Below are 24,435 nucleotides of genomic sequence, written 5' to 3'. Positions count from 1 at the left end.
CTCTACTTTTTTCGTACGCTACCTGTGTGGATTCCAGCGTCATTCTTTCAGAAGCTCAGGGTCTTGACTATAGGATTTATTTGGGGTTTGGGTAGAAGGCGTGTCGCACTAAATACCCTGATGCAGCCGAGAGCGGAGGGGGGACTAGCGGTCCCCGATTTTGAATGGTACTATCTGGCGGCGCAGTTACAGTGGCTCACGCAGGTGGTGGCTCGAGAGTTTAGAGGCCCGGAAGGACCACAGGGTAGAGTGATTCCCCGGCATGTACTGTCATTTATAGTTCTTCAACAGAAGATCAGTCTTGACCAGCTTACTCTTGAGGAGTGCACTCTCCGCTCATGCTGGAACCGGAGCCAGAAACTAGCAGGATTTCCCTGTCCCTATGCTCCGGAGATTCCTCTGGGAATGTGCACAGCCCTTCCGCATGGAGGGGATTGGTCTACGCTGGCTGTATGGGAGGAGCTTGGGGTCCATATGTTGGGGGATTTATACAGGGACAGGGCTCTGTTATCGTTTCAGGACTTGCAGAGCACTTTTGGGTTACCACGGGGAGACTACTTGTTGCACGCTGCCTTAATAGCAGGAATTCAACGGCAGTGGAAGATGGGGTTATTGGAGCCCCCGACATCGTTGGGCAGCCAATATGTAACCATGGCAGCCAGTACGTTTAAGGCTATCACATGCCTCTACAGGCGACTGTCGATCGACCGGCTTCCACCCCTTGATGCTCTAAAAGGCAAATGGGAGGCGGATATTGGTAAACCCCTACCGGAGACGACGTGGCCACAATTGCTGTGGCGTACTTGGAAAGGTACGCACAATGCCAGGTTTCAATTAGTTCAATTCTTTACATTACATAGGGCCTATCTGACGCTGGTTAAAATCCTACAGTATTTCGGGGGCTCCCAATCACCGTGCCCAAGGTGTAATACCGATGGAGCTGATTTCAGTCACATGTTCTGGTCTTGTACGGGGTTGGGGTCCTACTGGGAGGAGGTAGTGGCATGCTTAAATCAGGCGACAGGACGCGCGATAGAGGCGGAGATGGGGACTTTTTTATTACTTTGGTTCCAACATACTCCCAGCACTAAGATTACTAGTAAGTTCTATGATTTATGGTTAATAATGGCTAAAAAGGAGCTTACTATGCACTGGAAGTCGAAAGCGAGGCCTAATTTTCTGAGATGGAGAGTAAGTTTTTTTAATTGGGCAGGTAGCGATGGGACACTTCGCTTACAATTAACTAGGCGCAGTGCTAATGAAAAAGCATTGGAGGCAGCAAGGGCATGGGGGGCCTTGGTGGCAGAACTTCAAATCCCTACCAGGGATGATGAGGAGGAGGAAGAGGATGTAGGGTAAGCTCAAGGGGAGAGAGTGAGAATGGTGAACTCATAAGAAACGTAGAGTGAAATGGAGTACACAATTGCAATACGAGGGGGGGGGCGTTTGGCATATTCCAGGCTTAGTGGTACTACCGGGTTAGTGCGGAGACGCAGAGAACATACACTTACTCAACGGAACTTCCTGCTTGTTTTTACTTTCTTTTTTCCTGTTTGATGGGTTGGGAGACAGGATGACTCAGTAGTTATTGATGGTGCTGGATAGGCTGGGGCACACTGACAGGGGGTGGGGTTAAAGGGGAGGGGGGCTAGGACTGTTGGGGAGCGACTCAGTTAAGAGACTTTGAATGACATGTACATTGCCTACTGGGCCATCTGTGTAATGGCTGTACAAGAGATGAATATTGGAAAGTTAAGCATGATATGGAAAACAATAAAACATATTTTAAAAAAAGAAAAAAAAGCTGGTGGACCAAGAGGGAGTGTCGTGAGTGAAGAAAATGAAATCGTTTTTGAGCCTCCCAAAACGACCATTGTAAAATTGATCAACAAAAAGGGAATCCGGGAAACTCTCAATAGTGTTATGCTTCAATCGTTTTACTGCAGCTTTAGTATGGTTGGGAGGATAAATGATTTTGTAGCAATTAATTTCAGCCTTAACTCGAGTGGTGGCCATGTTGGAAAAATGAGGCGGAGGAGGGTGGGGGGGATATGAGAAGGGTGTTACTAGGAAAGCGGTGGTGAGGAGAAGTAAAAGGGCATAAAGGGGGCACATATTCCAGACGTTGGGTGAAGATATCAGAACTAATGTGCCGTCCGGGAAGTGAGGTGGGTATTTGTTGGGCCCTTCATCTAGTTATACATGAAGCCACCTGGCACTAGATAATATTTACAGGGGAATGATTTACATATGATAGGACCAACTGGACCACTTTCAGAACCATCACAAAGCAAAATATAGTCCAAGTAGAATAGATTATAAACAAACACCCAGTGACCACTGGTGAACACTGTATTTAACATCCGCCTGTTAACAGAACCACATTCGGCACCAACCGCATTGTACGCCCATAATCTCAACAGACTACTATTGGACCCTAATCTCCTGACAATCACTAACATTAGGGGCAAAGAGCATAGGGTGGAACAAACTCTGACAAGCAAAATCCAAATACGCAGGACAACCTCGTCATCATCAGACCACCTTTAGAGGTACTCAGAATAGGGTGCGTAAATCGTACTACATGAAAAACATTTCCTAGCACCACATATACATACAAGGGCCTGGTGCCCTACAAACCTCGCAGTCTCCCTGGCCAACTGGCCATCTCAGAGGGGGACCCAAATGCCCTGAATCCATAATGTCAAGGCTGCTGCCAATGCAGCGGGAGTCCTAACTCAATCAGAACTGTCCCCACAAATAAAGTGGCCTAAGCGGTGCAGCTGGCACTACATGCTGCGCAGCTGTAAAAAGGCCTAAACGGTACAGCTGGCACTACTTGCTGCGCAGCTGTAAAAGGCCTAAACGGTGCAGCTGGCACTACTTGCTGCGAAGCTGTAGATGTGGCAAAGGCCGCCAGGGCACTTAATGTGCCCTTTAAATAGATAGGAAGAAACATTGCAGCTGCCCACTCTGTTGCTGCACTTGATCTCTTGTCCGATGGTAATGTTTTATCAGTGGCACATGGATGATGTTAAGAGGAGAATTCCTGAACCAGATATGTGGGATACTGTCAGTTTGTCCATTCCATGATGGCCCCCAAATGCAGAGGAAGGATCCAGCCCATTTCACTCTCTATGCACAGCCGAGCATAGAGACCAGGGAGGAGGGGGCACCCCTCTTCAGTTTCTCTGCCCAAAGGAGAAGATGGATGCCCAAAAGCAAAGAATATAGATGAACAAAATGGGCGACGTCCCTCAATGTATAAGTGTATGTATATGTATATGTATATGTATAAAAGATTTCTTTCATTTGTTTGTTCACTTTCTGTTTGTTTAATTGGCTTAGGGATAAAATGACAAAAGTGGGAGAGGCTATTATTTATTCCTTCAAAGGATCTGAACTGTTGTGAGATTAAGAGAGTAAAGCCTTTATCAGTGCAAGGCAGCGAAGGGTGAACTCACAAGCCTCCTCTTTAAATAAACTTTCCTTGAAAGTGGTTAGTTATCAGCTTTCACAGAAAACTGAAGCGAGCAAGCAAGGGAGGATGCGTTTAATTTCTTTTGATCCGGGGGGCAGAGATGAATCACAGAGGAGGAGATCGCTCTGTGTAATGCTTGCCGGGCAAGCACGGGAATGCAGCAAGCCTTCCTTATCAGCCTTGTTTATTCGTCCCGCAAAAGTAGTTCTTCATGCATCACAGATCAATAAATCACCAGCTTCAAATCTGTAGATGAAAGGCCGAGAACTAGTTCCAAAAAGTGTTACTTTATGTCAGATGGCGGCTGAATTCATAGACTTCCCTTAAGATCAGACAAGGAGGCACCAATAGTAAATCTTTATTGCGGACATCCGCATGATGCAGACATTACTTGCCCGTTAAACGGCAGATGTGAGCCGCTGTATTTACTTCTTCATGCTGCTAGATTTCACACTTAGTGCCTGTCCCTTGTCGTACATAGCAGTTTTGGAGAACTCACCTAGTGCATATGATATGATATGATAGCATCAGAATCCGAGGAGGGGTCAGAATACGCCATATTTAAAGGGGCAATGAAGGCGCACTACATCTCGCTGCTCAGAGGTGCAGGCGGTACAGGCTGTTACAGGGGAGTGTCGCTGTTGTGTGTGATGCTGCTATGCTGCTTTCTCCACCCACTTGTAGGTCTCTGAACCAAGCGCCATCTTGGGCTGTGGTGGTTTTGCTTTCTCCTTCTCCTTTTTGTCGGAGCGCTGTCCCCCCCAGGGCGCTCTCTTCGTGTTCCCCCATACGGTCTCCGGCTCCAGGTCCCTCGGTCAGTATTACATTTGGATTTACCAGACGGAGTTGGGTTGCCATCGTGTCTATTGCGTCGCTGTTGTCGTGACCTTCCCAGCCGTTCCTCTGTATCAGTGTGTTAACACCATCTTTGCTCTCAAGACAGCCTGACTGTTATCTTGGCTTACTGGAGCGGCTTATCAGTACTGGTGCTGGTGCAGACTCAGTCGCTTGCCATCGAGCCTCTGTTTTCCGTGCAGCGGTTTCAGTTTCGTTTCTGCGATCTCTTGTTCGCCATCTTGCCGCTCCTCCCAGTACATCGCCCTCCCCATATTTGTCTTGATTCCCACTCTACTACTCGCTTTGGGGTCTATGTTTCGGTGCCCTCAGCTGCTGCAGCAGTTCAGATACACTGAAATCCCTTCAGAGCCCTTTTTCTTTGCATGGGTCTCTCGGAGCTGCTGTTCTTAATCTCCGATCCGACTAGGATTTTATGAATTATCAGGAGACTTTGAAAGTGTTAACTGTATTCTCACCTGTATAAGGTGCTTCTACTTCAGTGGGTGCCTGATTTGGCGCTAGAGTGTTGAGCGTTCGGATGCTTTGTCCGAAATTTTGCAACCTGCCTGCCTGGTCCTGTGAGTGGTTGGTGAGATGGGTGACTGTGGTGTAGCTGATGTTGGAACCACTGGAGTTGTGCATGAGGGTCAGAGAGCTGCACCAATCTTATTGCTGTGGCCTGACAACAGTGTCAGCTGGCATGTGTAAAGTGTTGGGGCCCCAGGCCCCCATACACTGATAATGATCACATACACACTAGCGGATATTTGTTTGAGAAGAATGCCACGGGAGGGTGTTGGCAGAAAGCAAGTGCAAGCCCTACTATTAGAACAAGCTAAAGAACAGAGGTTAAGGGCTGGAGATCAGAAACCAAGAGTTAAGTTTTATTTATATTTTAATCCTGGGATCATTACCACTGATTATTGGCGGAACGTCAGCAAAAGTTGGGAAAGATCCTTACTGTTCAGCTTTCAGGCTGGTACTGTGAAATATTCGCTTTGTTTCTCGGCTAGACACCAGTCCAAACTTGACACAAGAGTATGTCCATGCGGAAAATTGCACAAACAAGCAATGTTACACTTTCTGTTCTTTTGTGAATATTATATAATGTCTAAAAAGAAATTTCTTGTACCATTATTTAGGTCTAGGAATTGGTGGCTTTGTTTACAAGCTTATCACTGCTTATTGGCCTTGTCAAATGTTGAAACATGTTAAATGTGACCCAATTTCTTCAAGCAGCGGTTGGGTCAAGGAGGTCAATGGTTTTAGACTACTTTATTTGCCTTTTTTTGCAACTTGATGTATTATGCCTGATTTTATACATTTTATTGGCTTCCTTTTATGATGTTATATGTATTTTATTGCCATTTTGCACTTGATTTTTTAAATTACTTTTATGGCTGGTTGACAGCCGAATAAAGATGATTCTGATAAAACTGTGTACAGACTTCCCTCATAGTTCTTTAACGGCATTGTCGTCAAGGCTGGGGCCAAACGTTTTTTTTAAGTAAATACCTCTCAGCACAGTTATCTAAACTTCAAAGCAGTGATGATCACTAGTGGTGTTGCTGAATTCTGCAGAGGGCAGAGACACTTCGCTGCGTAACCATGTCAACCCTGACCTCTCCTTAACCCTCTATTTTCCATTCGGACAGCAGGCAAGGCCGGGCTGGCCATACCAGGCGCCGGGCATTTCTCCGGGAAGCTAGAAGGGTAGGGGGCCGGTTTTGCAGTAGCGCAGCAGTATTAAAAGCACTAGAAAGTTCCTTGTATATTTAGCAGTTTTAGGGCAACAACAAAAGTGTCAAGCTAACTCTGGTAGTGAATGTACCTGCTAGAGAGAGAGATGAAAGTTTTGTCTAGTGGCAGTTTTGACTCATCTAATGTAGCACCGAGGGTTAGTATGCCTGCTGCAAAGAACGTGTACTATGCATATCAAAGGACAATATTTTATGCGCATAACTCAGTGGGTTACTTCTGTTTTCACTGTTAGAAATGGTTGCCTCTAGTTGGCAGTGGTATGCACCTTGTCCAAGTAGGGACGCTTCCTTCTAGTCAGGGTAAGGTTGTTAAACACCCAAGATAACCCCTGCTCACCCCTTTGGTAACTTGGCACGAGCAGTCAAGCCTATCTCAGAGGCAATGTGTAAAACATTTGTACAAAACACACACAGTAATACAGTGAAAACACTACAAATGGGCACTACGCCAGTTTAGAAAAATAAACAAACGTTATCTAAACCAAACAAGATCAAAACGAAATACAGAATACAAAATATCACTTTTAAAAGGTTTAAGCAATTCTGGCCATAGAACTCTAAGGATGCAGTGATTTTAGCACTAAGTGCCTTTGATGCATCAAATCCGCAAGGAAAAACAGCTGCAGAGGAGGGAAGCATTGAAAAACACAGCGAAGTGTCCATTCTTGATTCCCTGGAGAAGCGATGCGACAGTTCTGCTGCACGATGGAGATGTGTTGCATCGGTTCCGGACAGTAAGGAGAAGCAATTCGTCGAAATCCAAAAACTGTTCTGGTCTGCAGGTGGTGCAGTGGAAATCTTGGCGCACAGGTGTGATGCGTGCATATCGGGACATGTTGGAGGTCGTTGCAGTGGTGCCAAACGGGCACTTCATTGATTCTTCCAGTCACAGGCTGGAGATGCGTTGATTCTTTTAGCCGCACAGCAGGGCATGCGCTGAATTTGGAATGCGGGCTCTGGACTCCCGCTGCAGGGGTTTCTTAAGCCGCGGACAGGCACTACATCGATTTCTTCGGCCACACGGCGGCAGTGCTCGGCAATTTCTCCTGAACTGCGGTGCGGCATTGGAAAAACAGCGCTGGAAGGATGACACATCGATTTTGCAGTCTTATGCATCAGGAACAACCTCCAAGGGCCCAGAACAGGAATTGGCACCACTTGGCAGGCCAGACCTCCCAGCAGTGGAGTTCAAGGATGCTGCATGTCAAATCCTTGATGGCCCAGAGACTTTCAACAGGAGACAAGCACACACAAGCCCCTGGAGAACCTTGGGAAGCAGGATTCAAAAGCACAGTTTAGGTCTTTTGGTGCCCACAGACAAAAGCAGTAACTGTAGGCCAACCCAGCAAAGCAGCATACAACGAAGGGGAAGTACTCCTCCTGACAGCTCTTCTTCTTAGCAGACTCCTCAATCCAGAAGTGTTCTTAAAATGTGGGGTTCTAGGCCTGATACTTATACCCCTGTTGGCCTTTGAGTTATGCATACTTCAAAGGAATGTCGTTGTTGTCCACAAGATTCAGCCTTGGCTCCAGACACACAACAGGGGGGTGGAGACACCTGATTAGGGATGTACCTGGCCTCTCACAAAGCTGTCAGTGACAACTCCTTCCACCACTCCAGCTCAGTAAGACCTATCGGCCTGGTGATGGGCCATCAGAATATATAGGGCACACATCAGCTCCCTTGGTGTGACTGTCTAGAGAGAATGCACAAACAACCACATTCTAAAAGTGGCATTTTCAAACACACAATTTAAAAACCAACTTTACTAAAAGATGTATTTTTAAATTCTGAGCTCAGGGAGCCCAAACTCCAATTTTCCATCTCTTCACCATTGAAAGTTACACTTGTAAGATGTAACAAGGCAGCTCCAATTATAGCCTATGGGAGAGATAGCGCTTGCAAAAGTGAAACATGGAATTGGTAGTGTTAGAAATGGAATTTCTGGTTCGCTAAGGCTTGCGCCAAAGTCAGGCAGAAACCACCACTCTAGTCAGGGAAAGGGAGTTACACACTGATGATAACCCCTGCTTAACCCCTGTGTAGCTTGGCACGAGCAGTCAGGCTTATCTCAGTGGAATGTGTAAAGCATTTGCGCAACACACACACACAGCAGCAACACACTAGGCACACCACAAAAGAAACTCCACACAAGGTTATATAAAAAATAGCCTTTGTATTGTCATAAACACATTAGAAACATAATCACACATTTACTCTGTGCCAACTGGCACTAGGCGATATTCACAGGGGATTATATACCGGACCAGGCCAATGGGGCAACGAATAAGAACAATCAGATGAGGTAAATAAATGCAATACACAACCAGTAACTACTGGTACCATAAAGACCTAAGCATTATCACATTAGCATTGACACCATACTAAAATATCATATCATAACATGACATTAGGCAATAAATCACCGTACGCATCTCATTAGGCCTAAACCATATTACGCCTAAATCACATTGGGCATAAACACATTATGCATCATTACTATAGGCATAAAACACATTATACATAAACATCAGCAGTACACGCATCAGGGGCAAACATCACCTTCCCCTAGGGCCTAGCGCCCTTCGGGTAAATTCAGGTACTCAAATGACCCCCAGGCCAACTGCCCTTCTCTAGGGGGGCCCAATGCCCTTTGTCCAAAAATTCAGGGCTCCTATAAGACAGTCTACTGGCCCTCTGGCTGCCAATGCAGTGAATCACATTTGCTCCAGTGCGCTGGGGGCGTGTGGTGTATCACCCCTTCCTGACAAACAGAAATGGCCCCCCCTCGTTGCAGATTTGCCTTTGGCGCCACTGCGCCTAGGGAGCCCCTGATCTGGGACTCTGAAAGAACAGATTTGCCCACATGTTGCAGCTGTCCGCAACTGCGGTGCAGCTGAGCAAATGCCACCGGGCACTACCGTGCCTCCTGAGCCCCACAATGGGACTCTAAAAATAATATTGCCCAAAACTTTGCAGCGGCCCGCAACTGCGGCACTGCTCTGTAGCCCAAAAGAACACTGGCATGTTGGAGCCCCCCTCTGGGGCTCTGGATCAGAAGAACGCGCCCTCGTTGCAGCTGCCCGCATTTGTGCAGCGCAGCGGAGCAGAAAGAAACGGCACTTCTGGTGTCACTATCAATGCTGCTCTCCTCCCGGCCCCACTCACCAGGCTCTTCTTGTTGCAGTCACTGGGGGCCTGCGAGGCTCCAGTCTTCTCCCTTGGTGCCTCACTCCAGCAGGCTCAGTACGCGGGGCTCTCTTCAGCTCACAGGAGCCCCGCCAACAACAGCAGCATCTCTCCGGCAGCTTCTCTGCGGGCGGCTTCAGCTACCGGTCTCGTTGCTGTGGACCCAGCCCACAGTAAGGCTGACTTTGCCTGGCTTCTGGGTCGGGCCGCTGCAGTGATTCTGGTGATTCCTTCGTGCGGGGGCAATAGCGGGTAGGCTCCAGTTTTAAATAAATACAAAAGCGGGGTGGGCTCCTGCTTGACTCCACTCTTCTGGACGGCATCTAAACAAGGGGTGGGCTCCCACTAAGGCGATGAAAATGCGGGGTGAGCTCTCCCTCTGCAGGCTTTATGGGGGAATCCCCAAGCTGGGATTCCCTCCTCCAGACTCCTCAACAGCACGCTGCAAAGCACGCACACTTCTCCTGCCAAAGGGGTAGAAATATAGCACTCCTCTTCTCTGGCAAGGCTGAAGTCCTTCTTCTTGGAGATTTCAGCAATAAAACAATCTAGCGCTCACATGGCGCCTAGGAGTCCTGCCAGGTCCTTAGGGATCAAGGGGTATGGTGGGGCCCAGGGAGGCCAGCACACAGGGCCCTCCAGCAGGGAGGTAAGCCCCCATTGCGGTTCCTCCTGGGCCCCAGCAACAGCATGCCCCCAAGTCAGGTGTGGTAAATAAATAAATAATACCCTATTTTTGACTAGGCATATACATAGACATGTGGTGCAGACGTAACAGAATATGTCATGAATGGGGCGGAAACATTGGAGGGGGCTACCTAAGGAGCCGGGACCTCTAACCTGGTGGTGCGCGCAAACTGGCAATGACGTGTTACTAGGAGAAGCTGGGGGCTATGAACTCTGTGCTAGGAGCAGAGACTAAAGTCTGGAGGGTCGGAGCGACATGCACCTAAACCTTATCTAGTATCTGATGTTTAGAGAACATGTTGATATAAACTAGAAGTCAGGAGGGGAAAGGCTAACTTGACTTTAAGACTGGACCATGCATTATTCTACATGTAGTGCGTGATGAAGAATATTAAACGACCAGTAAATGCAGTATTTCTCTAACATGGAGCCGAATAGGCTAGACAATGACGGAAACTATTGATGCAGTTCAGTAGCTTAGGAATGCAGAGAAGGAGGACTGAACTGATAACTGGAACTATAACATACTTTTGGCAGACTCAGAGGCAGAGCCAAGCTGCACCGGGCACTGCGAGGCAGGAAGTAAGTGAAAGGTCGAGGATACAGGTGGGGGCTGTATCGCTCCTTAGCGAGGCTTCAGGAGACAGGAGCTGAATCTGATGTCCAGGCCCTTTTGAGGCCTAGAAACGGGGACTTTATAATGGAATAATGTGCACACTGGGAAACGTGGCAACGTAGCTTTACATAGGCCTGGTATTCGTAGTATTCACGAGAACTGGAAACTGGCATACTAGAGGTGGACACAACTGTAATTGCGTCTTGAATCGGACATGGGGAGTACATATGCATATTGGTCATGCACACATAACATATGATGGATGAGGCGTAGGGACACAGAACATGACAAAATTTACTTTTCCACATTCCCTCCTTGTCACTACGTTTCCATCAGGAAACATCAATATTCATGATACCATCTATCATTTCATACAGTATCATTTGCTCGTCTCGAATTATCTTGGAACGGGATTTAGAACGGGGCTTGGGACTAGGAATACAAGAGGTAGCACAAATGCCGCAAATCGCAGGGCCACATTGTATACAGAGGCAGCAGCTGAATATGATCGCTACTGCAATACTTAGAAAGGACAGGACTTTCCATCCCCATGCGGAAATTATATTCCAGAACCAACCGGACCATGTCCAGGTGCCTGGATCTTGGTGTAACAGATGGGCAATATTATGGAGTCTGGTTATAGCTGAATAAACAGACGGCGCGTTATTTGGAATGAAAATGCAGCAACTAGATCCGAGGACTCTACAGGCCCCGCCCCTATCGGCCAGTATGACGTCAAGGACGAGACGATTCTGGAGCACAACAATTCTCATAAAGGATTGCTCTTCGGTTAAGTTACCTAGAGCGGAGGCAGTCTCATCTACTACTGCTTCAAGAGTTCTTGTTAACCTACGAATTAGCTTACTGTTTACAACTGTACCTAAATAAGGGAACACACCTTTATCAATATCAATGAATTGTTCTGCAGCGGTTTCAGTATAATCGACAATCGGGAGATTTCTCTTGTGTCTAGTGTGTACTAGGTAGGAATTCCTATGGTAGTCAGGTGGGGCTAGGAAAACAGGTGGCAGTAGGAAGGCAATGTAACAGGTTCCCTCCCAATCGAGGGGCAGACGAACATATGCAGTTTGACCACAAACAAAATAAGAATGACGTGAAGCTTTGAAAATAGATTTCCCACTGTCACTATACTTGACAATAGTAGTACAATCACTATGTCCTACGTGTACAGAACCATGATTACGGACACATAATTCGCCTTTGACTGGTAGTACTGAAATAGCAGGTGAGTCTGGAGTAGTATCAGACTGAACATTCAGGACCATAAAATTCGACGAATAATTACCTAAATTATATACTTCATTTTCTAGATCTAGACCTGTTCTGTGGGGGAAACCTTGCTTGTCTGGGAAACATGTGCTGTTAAGAAAAGACATATCTGTTGAGGATGACGTTAACGTGGACCATGCTCCACACGAACCATTATGTGAAAATGGATAAGGAAAAAGTGGCAGAACTCCCTTTGGTGTCTGGAAAGGGGGGAGTCGACCACACACCCAACAATTTGTGGCATTGCTGGTCTGGTGTGAGTAATGTAACATACGGATAAATGAATTGTTACGCATAGCGAGGCGGTATGAATATTCGTGAGGAGGCAGATCACTAAACGTGTGCTCTACTGTAGCATTAGCAGACTTATTTACATGAGGAACTGGAAAATACAGGAAAAATGCGTAACTAGTGCAGGAAATCATTATGCTGATGAATAATATGAAACTTAGAAAAACGATACATTGAATTGAGTTTTGACTGACTCTCTCACTATGGGGGTCTATTTTATACATGTCAGAAACAGTCTAACCGTTTCACCTAGGGGAGGACTTAGACAATCAAACTGGCTGACTTATTTTACTAGACCGTAGTTTTAACTTATACTCCTGTTGCGGAGTTTTCTCTAACAAGGGAGGGGTTATAGCAATGTCTTTTGCGGGACAGTCCTTTAAAACAATATTTTGGCAATCCTTCGAATCCTGGAAAATGTTTTTAAAGACGGGTTTCAGTCCTTTTAAAAGTTTAACGTGAGAAAGGTGTATCCATCCTTTTCGGCCTTCCAACTTCACGGCTGTACGGGTGGTGAGGAGGACCTGACGGGGTTCTTTCCATCGAGGCTCCAGCGGACTTGATCTGTCAAAGTTACGGACCATCACCATGGAACCTGGAACGATTTCATGCGGTGCCACCTCGGTATTGTCTGGAAATGCGGCAGCAACCTGTGAACGACATGAGTTGAGGGCAGACATCAAGGAAGCTAGGTAATCTGTCAGCATATTACATGAAACATCAGTAATACTTCGGGGTCTAGGAGTACCCCACATGTTAGGGGGGCGGCCGAATACGACCTCATACGGGGACAGACCTGATCTGGAATGTGCGACCATGCGCATATAAAACAAAGCGACTGGCAGAGCTACTAGCCAGTCCACACCTTTTTCTTTACAAACTTTGGCAATGCGGATTTTCAGAGTCTGATTATGTCTCTCAACGAGACCGGCTGCTTCAGGATGGCGTACACAATGAAACTTCCACTGGTACCCTAACAACAGGGAAACGTGCTTCATCAACTCGGATGAGAATGGCTGGCCGTTATCAGAATATACGACTCTAGGGAGTCCATATCGAGGGAAGAATTCACGAACCAACTGCTTAGCAGTGGTCGCGGCTGTGTAATCTGAGACTGGATATGCTTCTGTCCACCTGGACAAAGCGCATACAACTACAAGAACATACTTGAAACCTCGACATCGCTCCATCTGAATATAATCCATCTGGAGGACCTCAAAAGGGTGGTCAGGAGGCTGGAAACCACCTTGTTCCACCGGGACACTTTTACCTGGATTAAACTGACAACATTTCATACAGGTACGGACTTTCTGCTTGGCTGCAGCTCGTAAATGCTTGTTGAACCAAATGTTCTGGATACTGTCTAACATGGCTTTTTCTCCTAAATGTGCTGGACTATGTGCGGTATTAATAATGACTTGAACCATAGAGTCGGGGAGAAACCATGTGGTTCTACCCTTTGTTAACCATCCTTGATCTGTCTGGACCCCTCCTTGTTCAGACCATTTCTTGATTTCATCGGGAGTAGCATGTAACTGGATATCTATGACATCTTGAGTAGGGTCCTTAACTGTCATACATGTAATCGGATCTGGAGTATGTGTCTTGTTAACTGGAATGTCTGGAGTCTGGGCTGTAAGCTTGGCTGTGCGATCTGCTAGATCATTACCTTGAGAAATAATGTCAGTAACTTTCGTATGTGCTTTGCATTTCATGATAGCAATGGATGTCGGTAAATGTATGGCATCTAACAGAGCTTGAATAAGGAGACCATGCTGAATCTTGGTTCCATGAGAAGTCATGAAACCTCTCTCCTGCCAGAGCACTCCGAAGTCGTGTACAACTCCAAATGCGTAACGTGAATCTGTGTAAACATTAACTTTCAGGTTCTTGGCGTGTATACAGGCTTGTGTCAGAGCAACTAGCTCTGCTGCTTGAGCGGACAGGGTATCAATACGGTGTGTTTCAATAACTTCAGTGTCAGTAGTCACTGCATACGCGGCGACTAGTTCTCCTGTACTAGTTCTCATACATGAACCATCCACATAAAGTGTCAGGTCAGGATCTAGTAACGGAATGTCTGTCAGGTCCTGTCTTGGCTTTGTCGTAATGTTGACTACTTCCACACAGTCGTGTGTGGCAGAATCTGAACTAACTGATGGTAACAGTGTAGCAGGATTCAGGATGTTGCAGCGTCTAATTTCTATGTGTGGCTGAAACAGTGTCAATTCATAACCTGTTAAACGTGCAATTGTCAAGTGCTGTGTTTGTGTTCGGTTTAAAAGAACTTCCACGGAGTGTGGGACTTGTACTGTCAGGGAATGTCCTAAAACTATGGAATCACTTTGTCTGATAGCGAGTGCTGTGGCTGCAACTGACTTGAGGCACGCAGGCAATGCCTGGGCGACTGGATCTAATGTGCTCGAAAAATAAGCACAGGGCTTGTATTGTCCTGCTTGATCTTGTGTGAGAACAGATAATGCTGTACCTTCGCGTTCAGTAACGAAAAGTGTAAAAGGCTTACTGTAGTTCGGTGTAGCTAGAACTGGAGCTTGGCATAGGGCTTTCTTTAACTCGTTGAAACTAAGTGTATGTTCAGATGTCCAAGGGAGAACAGTCGATACGGCTGCCTCCTGTGTCGTTAACTGTATCAGTGGCTTGGCTAAAAATGCATACTGGGGAATCCATTGTCTGCAATAAGAAGTAAGGCCGATAAAGGCACGTACCTCCTTCTGGGTTCTGGGCTGGGGAAGACTCACTATCAACTGGATACGGTCTGGTGTCAACTGCCTACCCCTCTTGGGCAGCAAGTGTCCTAAGTAGACCACTTGCTGGACACAGAATTGAAGCTTCGAAGGGGACACCTTGTGCCCCATCTCGGCTAGGAAATACAGAACCGTGAGTGACGCTCGCTCGCAGTCACGTTCAGAACGGGCTGTGATCAGGAGATCATCGACATACTGGAGCAGGGCAGTGTCAGTTGGCATGTGGATGTTGTCTAGTTGTCTCTTAAGTGCTTGGCTGTAAATACTAGGACTTTCAGTGAAACCTTGAGGAGCTCGTGTGAACATATAGCTCCTTCCATTTAAACAAAATCCGAAAAGAAACTGACTGTCTGGATGGATGGGAACACTAAAAAATGCATTCTTGAGGTCGATGACAGTAAAGAACATGGCTTCGGAATCAATGGCTGTCAATAGGGAAGAGATGTCTGGGACAACTGGGTACTGCGGAATAATACATTTATTAAGCTCTCGTAAGTCAATCACTAATCGATATACTGGGGGTGCATTTGGATCAGTACGTTTCATGACTGGAATGATCGGAGAATTACATACATTGGAGTCAGTTTCTACAACTACTCCTTGAGCCATGAGCTCGTCTATAATTTTGGATAAGGCTGCTATAGCCTCAGGTGGCAATCTGTACTGTCTGATTCGTGGTAACACTACACCTGGTTTGAGAGTCACACGATAGGGTGTGATTTGCATATAACCTACATCAGTTGGACCTTGCGCCCATAAATGCTGCGGAACATTAGACAGTCTTGAATCAAAATCTCGTAATACATAGTGACCCTTAAAGTCACGTAGGAACAGACGTATTCCCTCTGGGGAACAGCATATAACGGCACCTAACTCTTTCAGTGTCTTAATGCCTAATAGATTTTCTGGACATGACTTAGTAAGTAACAGATCAGTAGTACGGGACAATGGACCTACTTCTAGGGTAACTGGCTTTGATATCTCGTTAACGATAGGTTTTCCTGAAAATCCAAGGGAAACATTTCTTGAGCCTGAGAGCGGAGCCCCTGGAACCTCGGCATGACTAATTGTGGTCCTACTTGCCCCTGTATCAATCAAAAACTTTCTGTCTTTCCCTAATACTTGACTGTGAACATAGGGACCTTCTTGATCTACAGGTATCTCGATGAGAGGCAAGCCTACCTCCCTCTCTAGGCTGTTTCATGAATATGGCTGGTACTCTGGATACTCAGACTGTGCATACTGGTACATCTGCGATGTAACATGCTGTGTTGCAGCAATAGGCTGCGGTGCTGTAACTGTCTGTGGTGCATTCTGTGACTGAGGAGTCTGTGAAACTTGTTCTTGTCTAGGCGGACGTGGTCTTTCTTTAGTCTTACCAGTAGCTATGTTATGTTTCAGAACTGCACACTCGTTTATAAAATGACCTGGCTGTTTACAATAATTGCAGTTCCCTTTAACGGGAGCTGCAGGATGACTGGCTTGATTCGGACCCCTCTTCTGACTGTCTTGAGGAACAGATTGTGCAACTAGTACTTTCATTTTCGTGTCTTTCATACGTTTTCTTTCGTGTTCTTGCTCTTCCCTGATTCTATTCTGGTGATACTGGAGCATCTGGAGCATCTGGGACGGAGTATTAGCTTGCCAGGTGCTTTCGACTTTCAGAACTCGGTTTTTAATTGGTGGACTTGAATTCTCGACTAATTTAGTAACGAAAAGGTGAGGGTATGACTCACTACTTGTCTTGAGACCACTGTTGATACTAAAACATTTTTCAAACCTAGAATAAAAATCACTAATATCTTCATCTTGCTTCTGTTTACAGGCTGAGATTGCGTCCCAGTCTTCTTTTCTAGTTGTCAATAATCTGGGTAAAACTTGAATCAATAATTCCGGTAATTCTTTACATTTATCTCCAAGACCGGTACCTGGTACTCGTGCCTTGTCTTCAGCTTCTAGAACTGCCCAATCGATCTTTTTCTCTCCAACCTCCCATTCTTTTTCCTTTAGCTTTTCATACACCCCTGCGGGTAGCAGAACTTTTAACATTTTAATGATATCTGGGTAAGTATATTCTCCCATACGGAGCATGTCTTTTAATTCTCTATGGAACCCTGCTGGATCTTTGTCATGACAGGGAATTAATTTCTTCATCTCGAGAAGTTCCATCTTTGTTATTGGGGTGTAAACAAACACTCGCTGCATTTCGCCACCCGTTCCTTTAACTGGGTGGACTTCTCGTAACGGATTCTGTCTGTCTATGTAGAATGATTTACTTTCTGGGGGTGAGACATGAACAAAATGCGGGTTCAGAAACGTTCTATATTTGTGACGCTGTTCTAAAATGACACTAATTAAATCGGTACCTAGACCTCTCCATCTATACTGGAGTAACTCGTTCAGGATATCATGTAACGGGCCTGGATCAGAATGTTGACCCTCATACAGAGTAATGAGGTGCTGAATCATATACATACCCGCCAGTCGTTGCTCGGCTGGGGGCATTTTCAGAAACATTTGTGCCACTATTTCGTCTGGAAAAGTGGTAGAATCAGTAATCCATCGGACTGCTGATCGGGCTAGTTCCTGCTCATGCATAGTACTTAACTCACTATAACCGATTCGTGATTTCAGAATGTGATCGGTAGCTTGGAATACTTGTTCTAGAGAACCTTGTTCTGGTGCTGGATGATGAAAAATAGACTTGTGTTCGGGCGCCATTATGTGGTAAATAAATAAATAATACCCTATTTTTGACTAGGCATATATCATAACAGATAGCTCAATAAATAAGAGTCAAGATTCGAGGTAGTAGGAGTTTGCAGGTTTAATACAGCATAAGGACAGGAACAGGACGACCTGCACGGGAACAGGATGACAGGGCCCGGCAGGACAACTGGGGCCCAGCAGCTGCTGGGGCTGGGTCTGGGATGAGCGCGCTAACTTTTGATAACAATACACGGGCATATATACATAGCGCGAACACATAGCATTACATTGCAGTAGGCGTAGCAGTGGGTGGAGCAGAAGGCGTGACGCGTAGCAGTCGCGAAAGATAACAGTAAAAGTAGGTGTAACTAGGCGTAAATGGCGGTCTGGAAATCTAGATTTTCCTACATACGCTATTCTGGCGGGATTCTCGTCGTCTTCCTCTTCAGGATCAGAGATACTTTCTTTCTCGCTTACTTGTGCTGCTTTACGCTGTTCGTGTATCTTTATTATCTCTCTGCGGATTTTCTTGTACATACTTTCCATGGCACCAATGGTATTGTGCTTTCCTTCGGCTATATTATCACTCCACTTTGTCAGGAGTTTCATTTCGGCTGGATCTTTAGACGGGTAATCTTGTTCTCTTATTAGACAATTAATTAAAAACTTTAATATCATGCGCTGAATCTCGGCTTTCCTTTGAGACATGGCATCACTAATGCTTTCTGGATCATCCCCTGTACGGATGAAACGATATATTCTGTCTAGATCTTCTTTCATATTCGGCAAGGTGACTAGATACTCGGTCACTCTCCTTACGCGTACGGAATATAAAACCATATTAAACTCGCCTGGAACTGGGTCATAGACACATTCGCCAAGGGCTTGCCTGATTTCTGTAACAGACTTATTACTTTTAGGAGTACGCTGTGATGCTTGAGCATGTAATTCGAGGGCTGATAAACGCTTGTGTGGCGGCGGGGTTTGAGGAAGACCTCCTCCTGCGGCCCCTAGACTGGAATCATCAACTGATGCTTTTCGTCCTGGCAGGGTCGGTAATTGTAACGTGGGCTGGACTTGTATGGCGGGCTGACCCGGGGGGGCTGTTAAGGGCACCCCGGTATCTGGAGGAGCAGGAATTACCTGATTTACAGGGACTGGCGGAGCGTGAACAGGATTTGCATATTCGGGGACTGTGTCGTCCAGATAGGACGAAATAAAAATATCAGCTGCGGTCGGTTTGTGACGTAGCTTGGTCGGGACTAACGGTGGCGGGAAATTACTGGATGCCTCCGGGGTCGCTTTTGGCAAGCCCTCAGCAAGAAGAGGATACATACCCTTAATGAGGGCATGCCTCTGTCTGTCTGACTGTTCGGCTTTGACTCGTTCACCTATCTCGATTAATTCTTTTTCTTGGGCTCGTTCTTGGGATTCTCTACTTAGTTCTGACTTTCTGATTTCTTTTTCGGTTCTTTTATGAGCTTCTTTGCGCCATAACTCGATGGCATCTTTCTGTGACTGTCTGGCTTTCTTTTTCCATAATGCTTCTTCTACTCGCATGATGCACTCGGCATCCCATGTACCCGATACGGGCCATCTATACTTTTCTTCTAACTGTTTGGTATAATCTACCCATAAATCTAGATATAATATGGCGCTTATGCCATGCTTTTGATACATAAAATGACCTGGACTGTCCCTGGGCGGGACAGGAACTGCTTCCTCTAACAAACCCTTTCTAGTTTTTAACTGACGTAATCTCAAAAAGAGAGACATTGTAAACTTGAATCGGAACACAATACAATAAACGAGGAACAATAACAATTGGGAGAACAATTCAGGCATACCACGACATTGGACTATACATTGAACAACATCATAACATTACAGTTTGGACAGAATATTACCTGGAATACTGAGAACAGAAACACAAGAATTTCTCGAGAACAGAACAGACTAGAGTTACTGGATGCACTGCTGTAACAGTACGGAACATACCGGTCCCATAAAGGGACGCATCAAGACCCGTATCCACCTAGGTGAACACTTCGTTTGTGGGTCTGGGTACCACCAACCCACGGACCAGGAGTCAATTTAGACTGACCCTGTCTAGATACTACCCCAGTAATGGTACTCACCGGGCAGCAAGAACGGAAGCTTCGGACTGGACTGGACTGCTACGACGACGGACGACGAACTTCGGACTTCAGTTACGGGTGGGCCTCCGGATACCTCGGACCTTGGACTCTTGGCTTGGGCTCTGGTCGGGACTCGCCGCGTTCCTCCACCGTCTCGTTTGGATGCTGGACCGCCTCCTCCGTCTCCTCCGTGGGCCTGAGGGATACTTGAAGCAGAAATATCTGCCGGTGCACGGTATGGTTCCGTCACGACTGCAGAAGGTCAGGGGGTCGGCGTGGCTTCACCGACGCGTGGGGAAAGGGCAAGTCCCTATTCGGGCGCCATTATGTGGTAAATAAATAAATAATACCCTATTTTTGACTAGGCATATACATAGACATGTGGTGCAGACGTAACAGAATATGTCATGAATGGGGCGGAAACATTGGAGGGGGCTACCTAAGGAGCCGGGACCTCTAACCTGGTGGTGCGCGCAAACTGGCAATGACGTGTTACTAGGAGAAGCTGGGGGCTATGAACTCTGTGCTAGGAGCAGAGACTAAAGTCTGGAGGGTCGGAGCGACATGCACCTAAACCTTATCTAGTATCTGATGTTTAGAGAACATGTTGATATAAACTAGAAGTCAGGAGGGGAAAGGCTAACTTGACTTTAAGACTGGACCATGCATTATTCTACATGTAGTGCGTGATGAAGAATATTAAACGACTAGTAAATGCAGTATTTCTCTAACATGGAGCCGAATAGGCTAGACAATGACGGAAACTATTGATGCAGTTCAGTAGCTTAGGAATGCAGAGAAGGAGGACTGAACTGATAACTGGAACTATAACATACTTTTGGCAGACTCAGAGGCAGAGCCAAGCTGCACCGGGCACTGCGAGGCAGGAAGTAAGTGAAAGGTCGAGGATACAGGTGGGGGCTGTATCGCTCCTTAGCGAGGCTTCAGGAGACAGGAGCTGAATCTGATGTCCAGGCCCTTTTGAGGCCTAGAAACGGGGACTTTATAATGGAATAATGTGCACACTGGGAAACGTGGCAACGTAGCTTTACATAGGCCTGGTATTCGTAGTATTCACGAGAACTGGAAACTGGCATACTAGAGGTGGACACAACTGTAATTGCGTCTTGAATCGGACATGGGGAGTACATATGCATATTGGTCATGCACACATAACATATGATGGATGAGGCGTAGGGACACAGAACATGACAAAATTTACTTTTCCACACAGGAACAGCGCAAAAAACATGGGGTCACAGCCCCAACATTTATACAACATTTATACCAACATTTCCTTTGTCTGCAGAGCACAGGGCTTAGGGGGACCAGCTAGAACTGGTTCTGGAGCACTCTGTTTACCAGGCTCCTCTTCCCTATTGTTAGGTGGGGGTTCGTCATCAGACACACCACAGGGGGGTGGAGCCAGCATTCACTAGGGCAGGCACAATCCTATTCAGGGACTCGGGACTTCCGCTCCCACTACTGAAAATGTAGGTGTCCCATTCAGCCTAGCGCTGACTCACCCGGCTCCTCCTGGAGCCACACACACCTCACCAGCCCCTGTCACTCAAAAGCAAGACATGCAATTCACATCAGGCAGACATATAGCACACAGAACTGCCAACTTCTAAAAGTGGCATTTCTAAAATAGTTATAATAAATCTGCGCACACCATTGCGTAGCATTTATTATCACTATGCTAAACATACGAAACTTGACCTCACCTCTCATATCAGGGATTACCACTGAAACACTTATCAGGGAATCCCAATGCATTCCTATGGGAGGGCAGCCCCACAGTAGTGAGAAATCAAAATGGCTGATTGTCACTACCAGGACATGTCACACACTTAAGGTGCATGCCCTATCTTTTACCTACAATACACCCTGCCCATAGGGCTAGCTAGGGCGTACCTTAGGGGTGTCTGGCATGTAGTAAAAGGGGGGTCACGGACATGGCACACACTTTAGGTGCCACGTCACAGCAGCAGTGACAATGCGCGCACAGGCCCTGCAATGGCAGAGGCCTGAGATAGGTTTGAAAGGCTACTTTGGTGGGTGGCGCCATCAGCACTGCAAGCCCACCAGTAGCATTTAATTGACCAGCCCTGGGTATCGAAGATACCACTCTACAGGGGACTGACAGGTAAATTAAATAGGCCAAACAGGTGTAGACTAATCTTACCATCATGTACAATTGTGGGGGTCCTCAGCAACCACTGGATCAGTTGGATTGTGGCTGATTCAGAGGTGGCTGTGTAACCTGTGGTAGATGCTATTAAAGATAGCTGGTACATCATGAGCGTGGTCACATCTCTTAACACAACTATTGATACAGACCAGACCAGTCATGACACCGCTCAATAGAAAATTACAGGATTGTGCTGAAAAGGCAAATACAAGAAGCTCAGTATGCTATGCGGCTATACAAAGAAATATGCATTATTGGTATGGTAATTTATGACTTAACACTAGACTCAGGTGGAAGCCTCTGTACATCTATTTGGATGAAATGCAAACGAAAAAATAGGAGGCTTTTCAAAAGCCAGTGGTTTATGCAGAAAATATCGCAAAACTGTTCTGCTGTGTACTGTGGGTTTTAACGGGCGATCGAAAATATTACGATGAGAAAATTATAAAGAACCTTGATGAAACTACCACAGCAAATGTGCCCTTTCATTAGGAATTTCAGAGACAGCACGCAAAAAGCAGACCCGCTGAAATGAAACTAGACCGCTAACCGTGTATTAGCACGTTTGTGTCCGTGGGAAACAGCTTCCGTCACTTAATTAGCTAACTAGTACAACACGCATGCGCAGAAGGAATACAGTCCTAATATTGGCCATGATAAGGCCAGCAGGTAAAACTACTGTTCATTAGCGCAGCAATTGAGAATGGAAACACCTAATTCATTATACTAACACGAGCGCTAGAATATTTAGGAACTGCAATCGTCAAAACAGGGCAGGACATCACAGGTCCTAAAATATTTGGGGGAATGTTAATAACGTCCCATATATATATTGATCAAATCCGTATTGTTTTTTGTGTTAATTTATAGCGTCAGCGCAATGGCGGTATCAGCTGTCCCGTCGAGGCAAAATCTACTAAATACAGTCATTGGCGCTCTCGGAATTGGCGGTCTATTTCAGCAGCCTGCGCCCTCATGCAACAGTATTCCTGCCTGACCCTAACATGGTGCCGACCAATAATGTAGCTTCTCCCACACTGATGGCTCCTGCACACAACCCGGCATGCACGGTTGCCATAGCAACTACAAACTTTACACCGGGAGCAGAAACCCTAAAGCTATTCTACAATAACGAAGACGTATACCAAAAGAAATGGATCTGAGTCTAGCACCAGACACCTGTAAACAGACACTGTCCCGAAACTCCATCGTTCTTCGCCCCTAAATGTCCGAAGGCACCCCACCCCATTCAAACCCCATCTCACCGCCTCCCGGGTTTGGGATGCCGTCTTGATCGCCTGATACGAGAGTTCCATTGTGGTGTTCCAGTGTCTGGGGCAGGCAGTAAAAGCAAACAGAAGAGCTGTGCAGGGTTCCTATGGAGCCATAGAAACAGAAGAGGAACACGTTAGTGCGGTCCCTGTCAACCAATCACCACTGTAAACACAAAGGAGGGACTAGGACCAATAGCCAGGGCCACTGGAATTTTGCAGCAGCAGAGGACCAAATTATGCAGAACGGTTAACTAAATCATGTGGCAAGAAAAGTCAAATTATGTGGCACAGTTTGTGATATTTCATTATTTTGTAATTTTGTTACACCTGTTAACACTGTCTGGGCATAGGTTTTACCTCATTAGTACCAGTTTAACACTAAAATATAGCAATACGCAACAGAAAGGTGACTAACGAACCTCTCGGAAGTGCTCTTCAATCCTTTGCAATATGTGTCGCTGTTAAAAAGAGACTTCTTCAGGTAGAGTGTAAACTGTATATTTATTATAAAACTCCAGTTCATCAGAACAAGGAGCCAGGCGCGCAACACCCATTGGGCTCACGGGGCTTCAGCCCCACCCCCACCCCCCACCGTCGTGTGTGTCAGCCCGGGCAGAGACAGCTTCGCGGGCTGGCGAGCATCTAATTGCAGCCGCACCCGAGTACTTAACAGGTCTTTAAAAGACCATTTACTTGTAAATGAGGCTTTTGTTGTGTGTTCACCCCTTCTTACAGCCACTCTGTCTATGGTTGGAAGAATTAGCCCCCCCTGGGGGCCGTCCGACACATGGAAGAGGTTAAGGTATGTTTTGGGCACTGGTCAAAATGAGTTTCCCAACTACATATTGGCTTCACTGAAACATATGGTGTTTGCTATCATACACCCCATATTCATAAACCTACACTGATTCCAGTGATGGCTTTATTAATACATGTTATGTTATGTGATGTTATTTAATCTCTTCTATAGCGCACGGCTACTCCAAAGAGCATCCCGGCGCTTTAGCGAAGAGTGCTAAAGGCAGAGTGAAAACACAACAGCTAAAAACAAGAGGAACCAGAAGAACTCTATTGAGTAAAGAGCCAAGTTTTCAGCTCTTTCCTGAAGACAAGCAGACTATTGGCTTTTCTTAAGGAGAGAGGCAGCTCGTTCCAACCCCGAGAAGCCAGGTATCGAAAGGAACGGCCTCCTGTTCTAGTACG

At 46.2% G+C, this 24,435-nt stretch overlaps 1 protein-coding gene across 1 annotated transcript in view; it reads right to left on the bottom strand.

The window, feature by feature from the left end:
* Positions 1-23,346, bottom strand: part of KATNAL2 (katanin catalytic subunit A1 like 2) — a 291,910-nt gene extending 268,564 nt beyond the window's left edge. Inside the window, exon 1 of the mRNA XM_078677255.1 lies at positions 23,224-23,346. Within this exon, the coding sequence (XP_078533381.1) occupies positions 23,224-23,274 (51 nt within the window). The 5' untranslated portion in view covers positions 23,275-23,346. The remainder of the gene's footprint in view (positions 1-23,223) is intronic.
* Between the last annotated feature and the right edge of the window lie 1,089 nt (positions 23,347-24,435).

The sequence above is a fragment of the Lissotriton helveticus genome, chromosome 2_1 (genome assembly GCF_964261635.1).
Source record: "Lissotriton helveticus chromosome 2_1, aLisHel1.1, whole genome shotgun sequence".
NCBI classification, from domain to species: domain Eukaryota; kingdom Metazoa; phylum Chordata; class Amphibia; order Caudata; family Salamandridae; genus Lissotriton; species Lissotriton helveticus.
The sequence above is the reverse complement of the archived record's forward strand: the minus strand, read 5'-3'. Positions and strand labels throughout refer to the sequence as shown.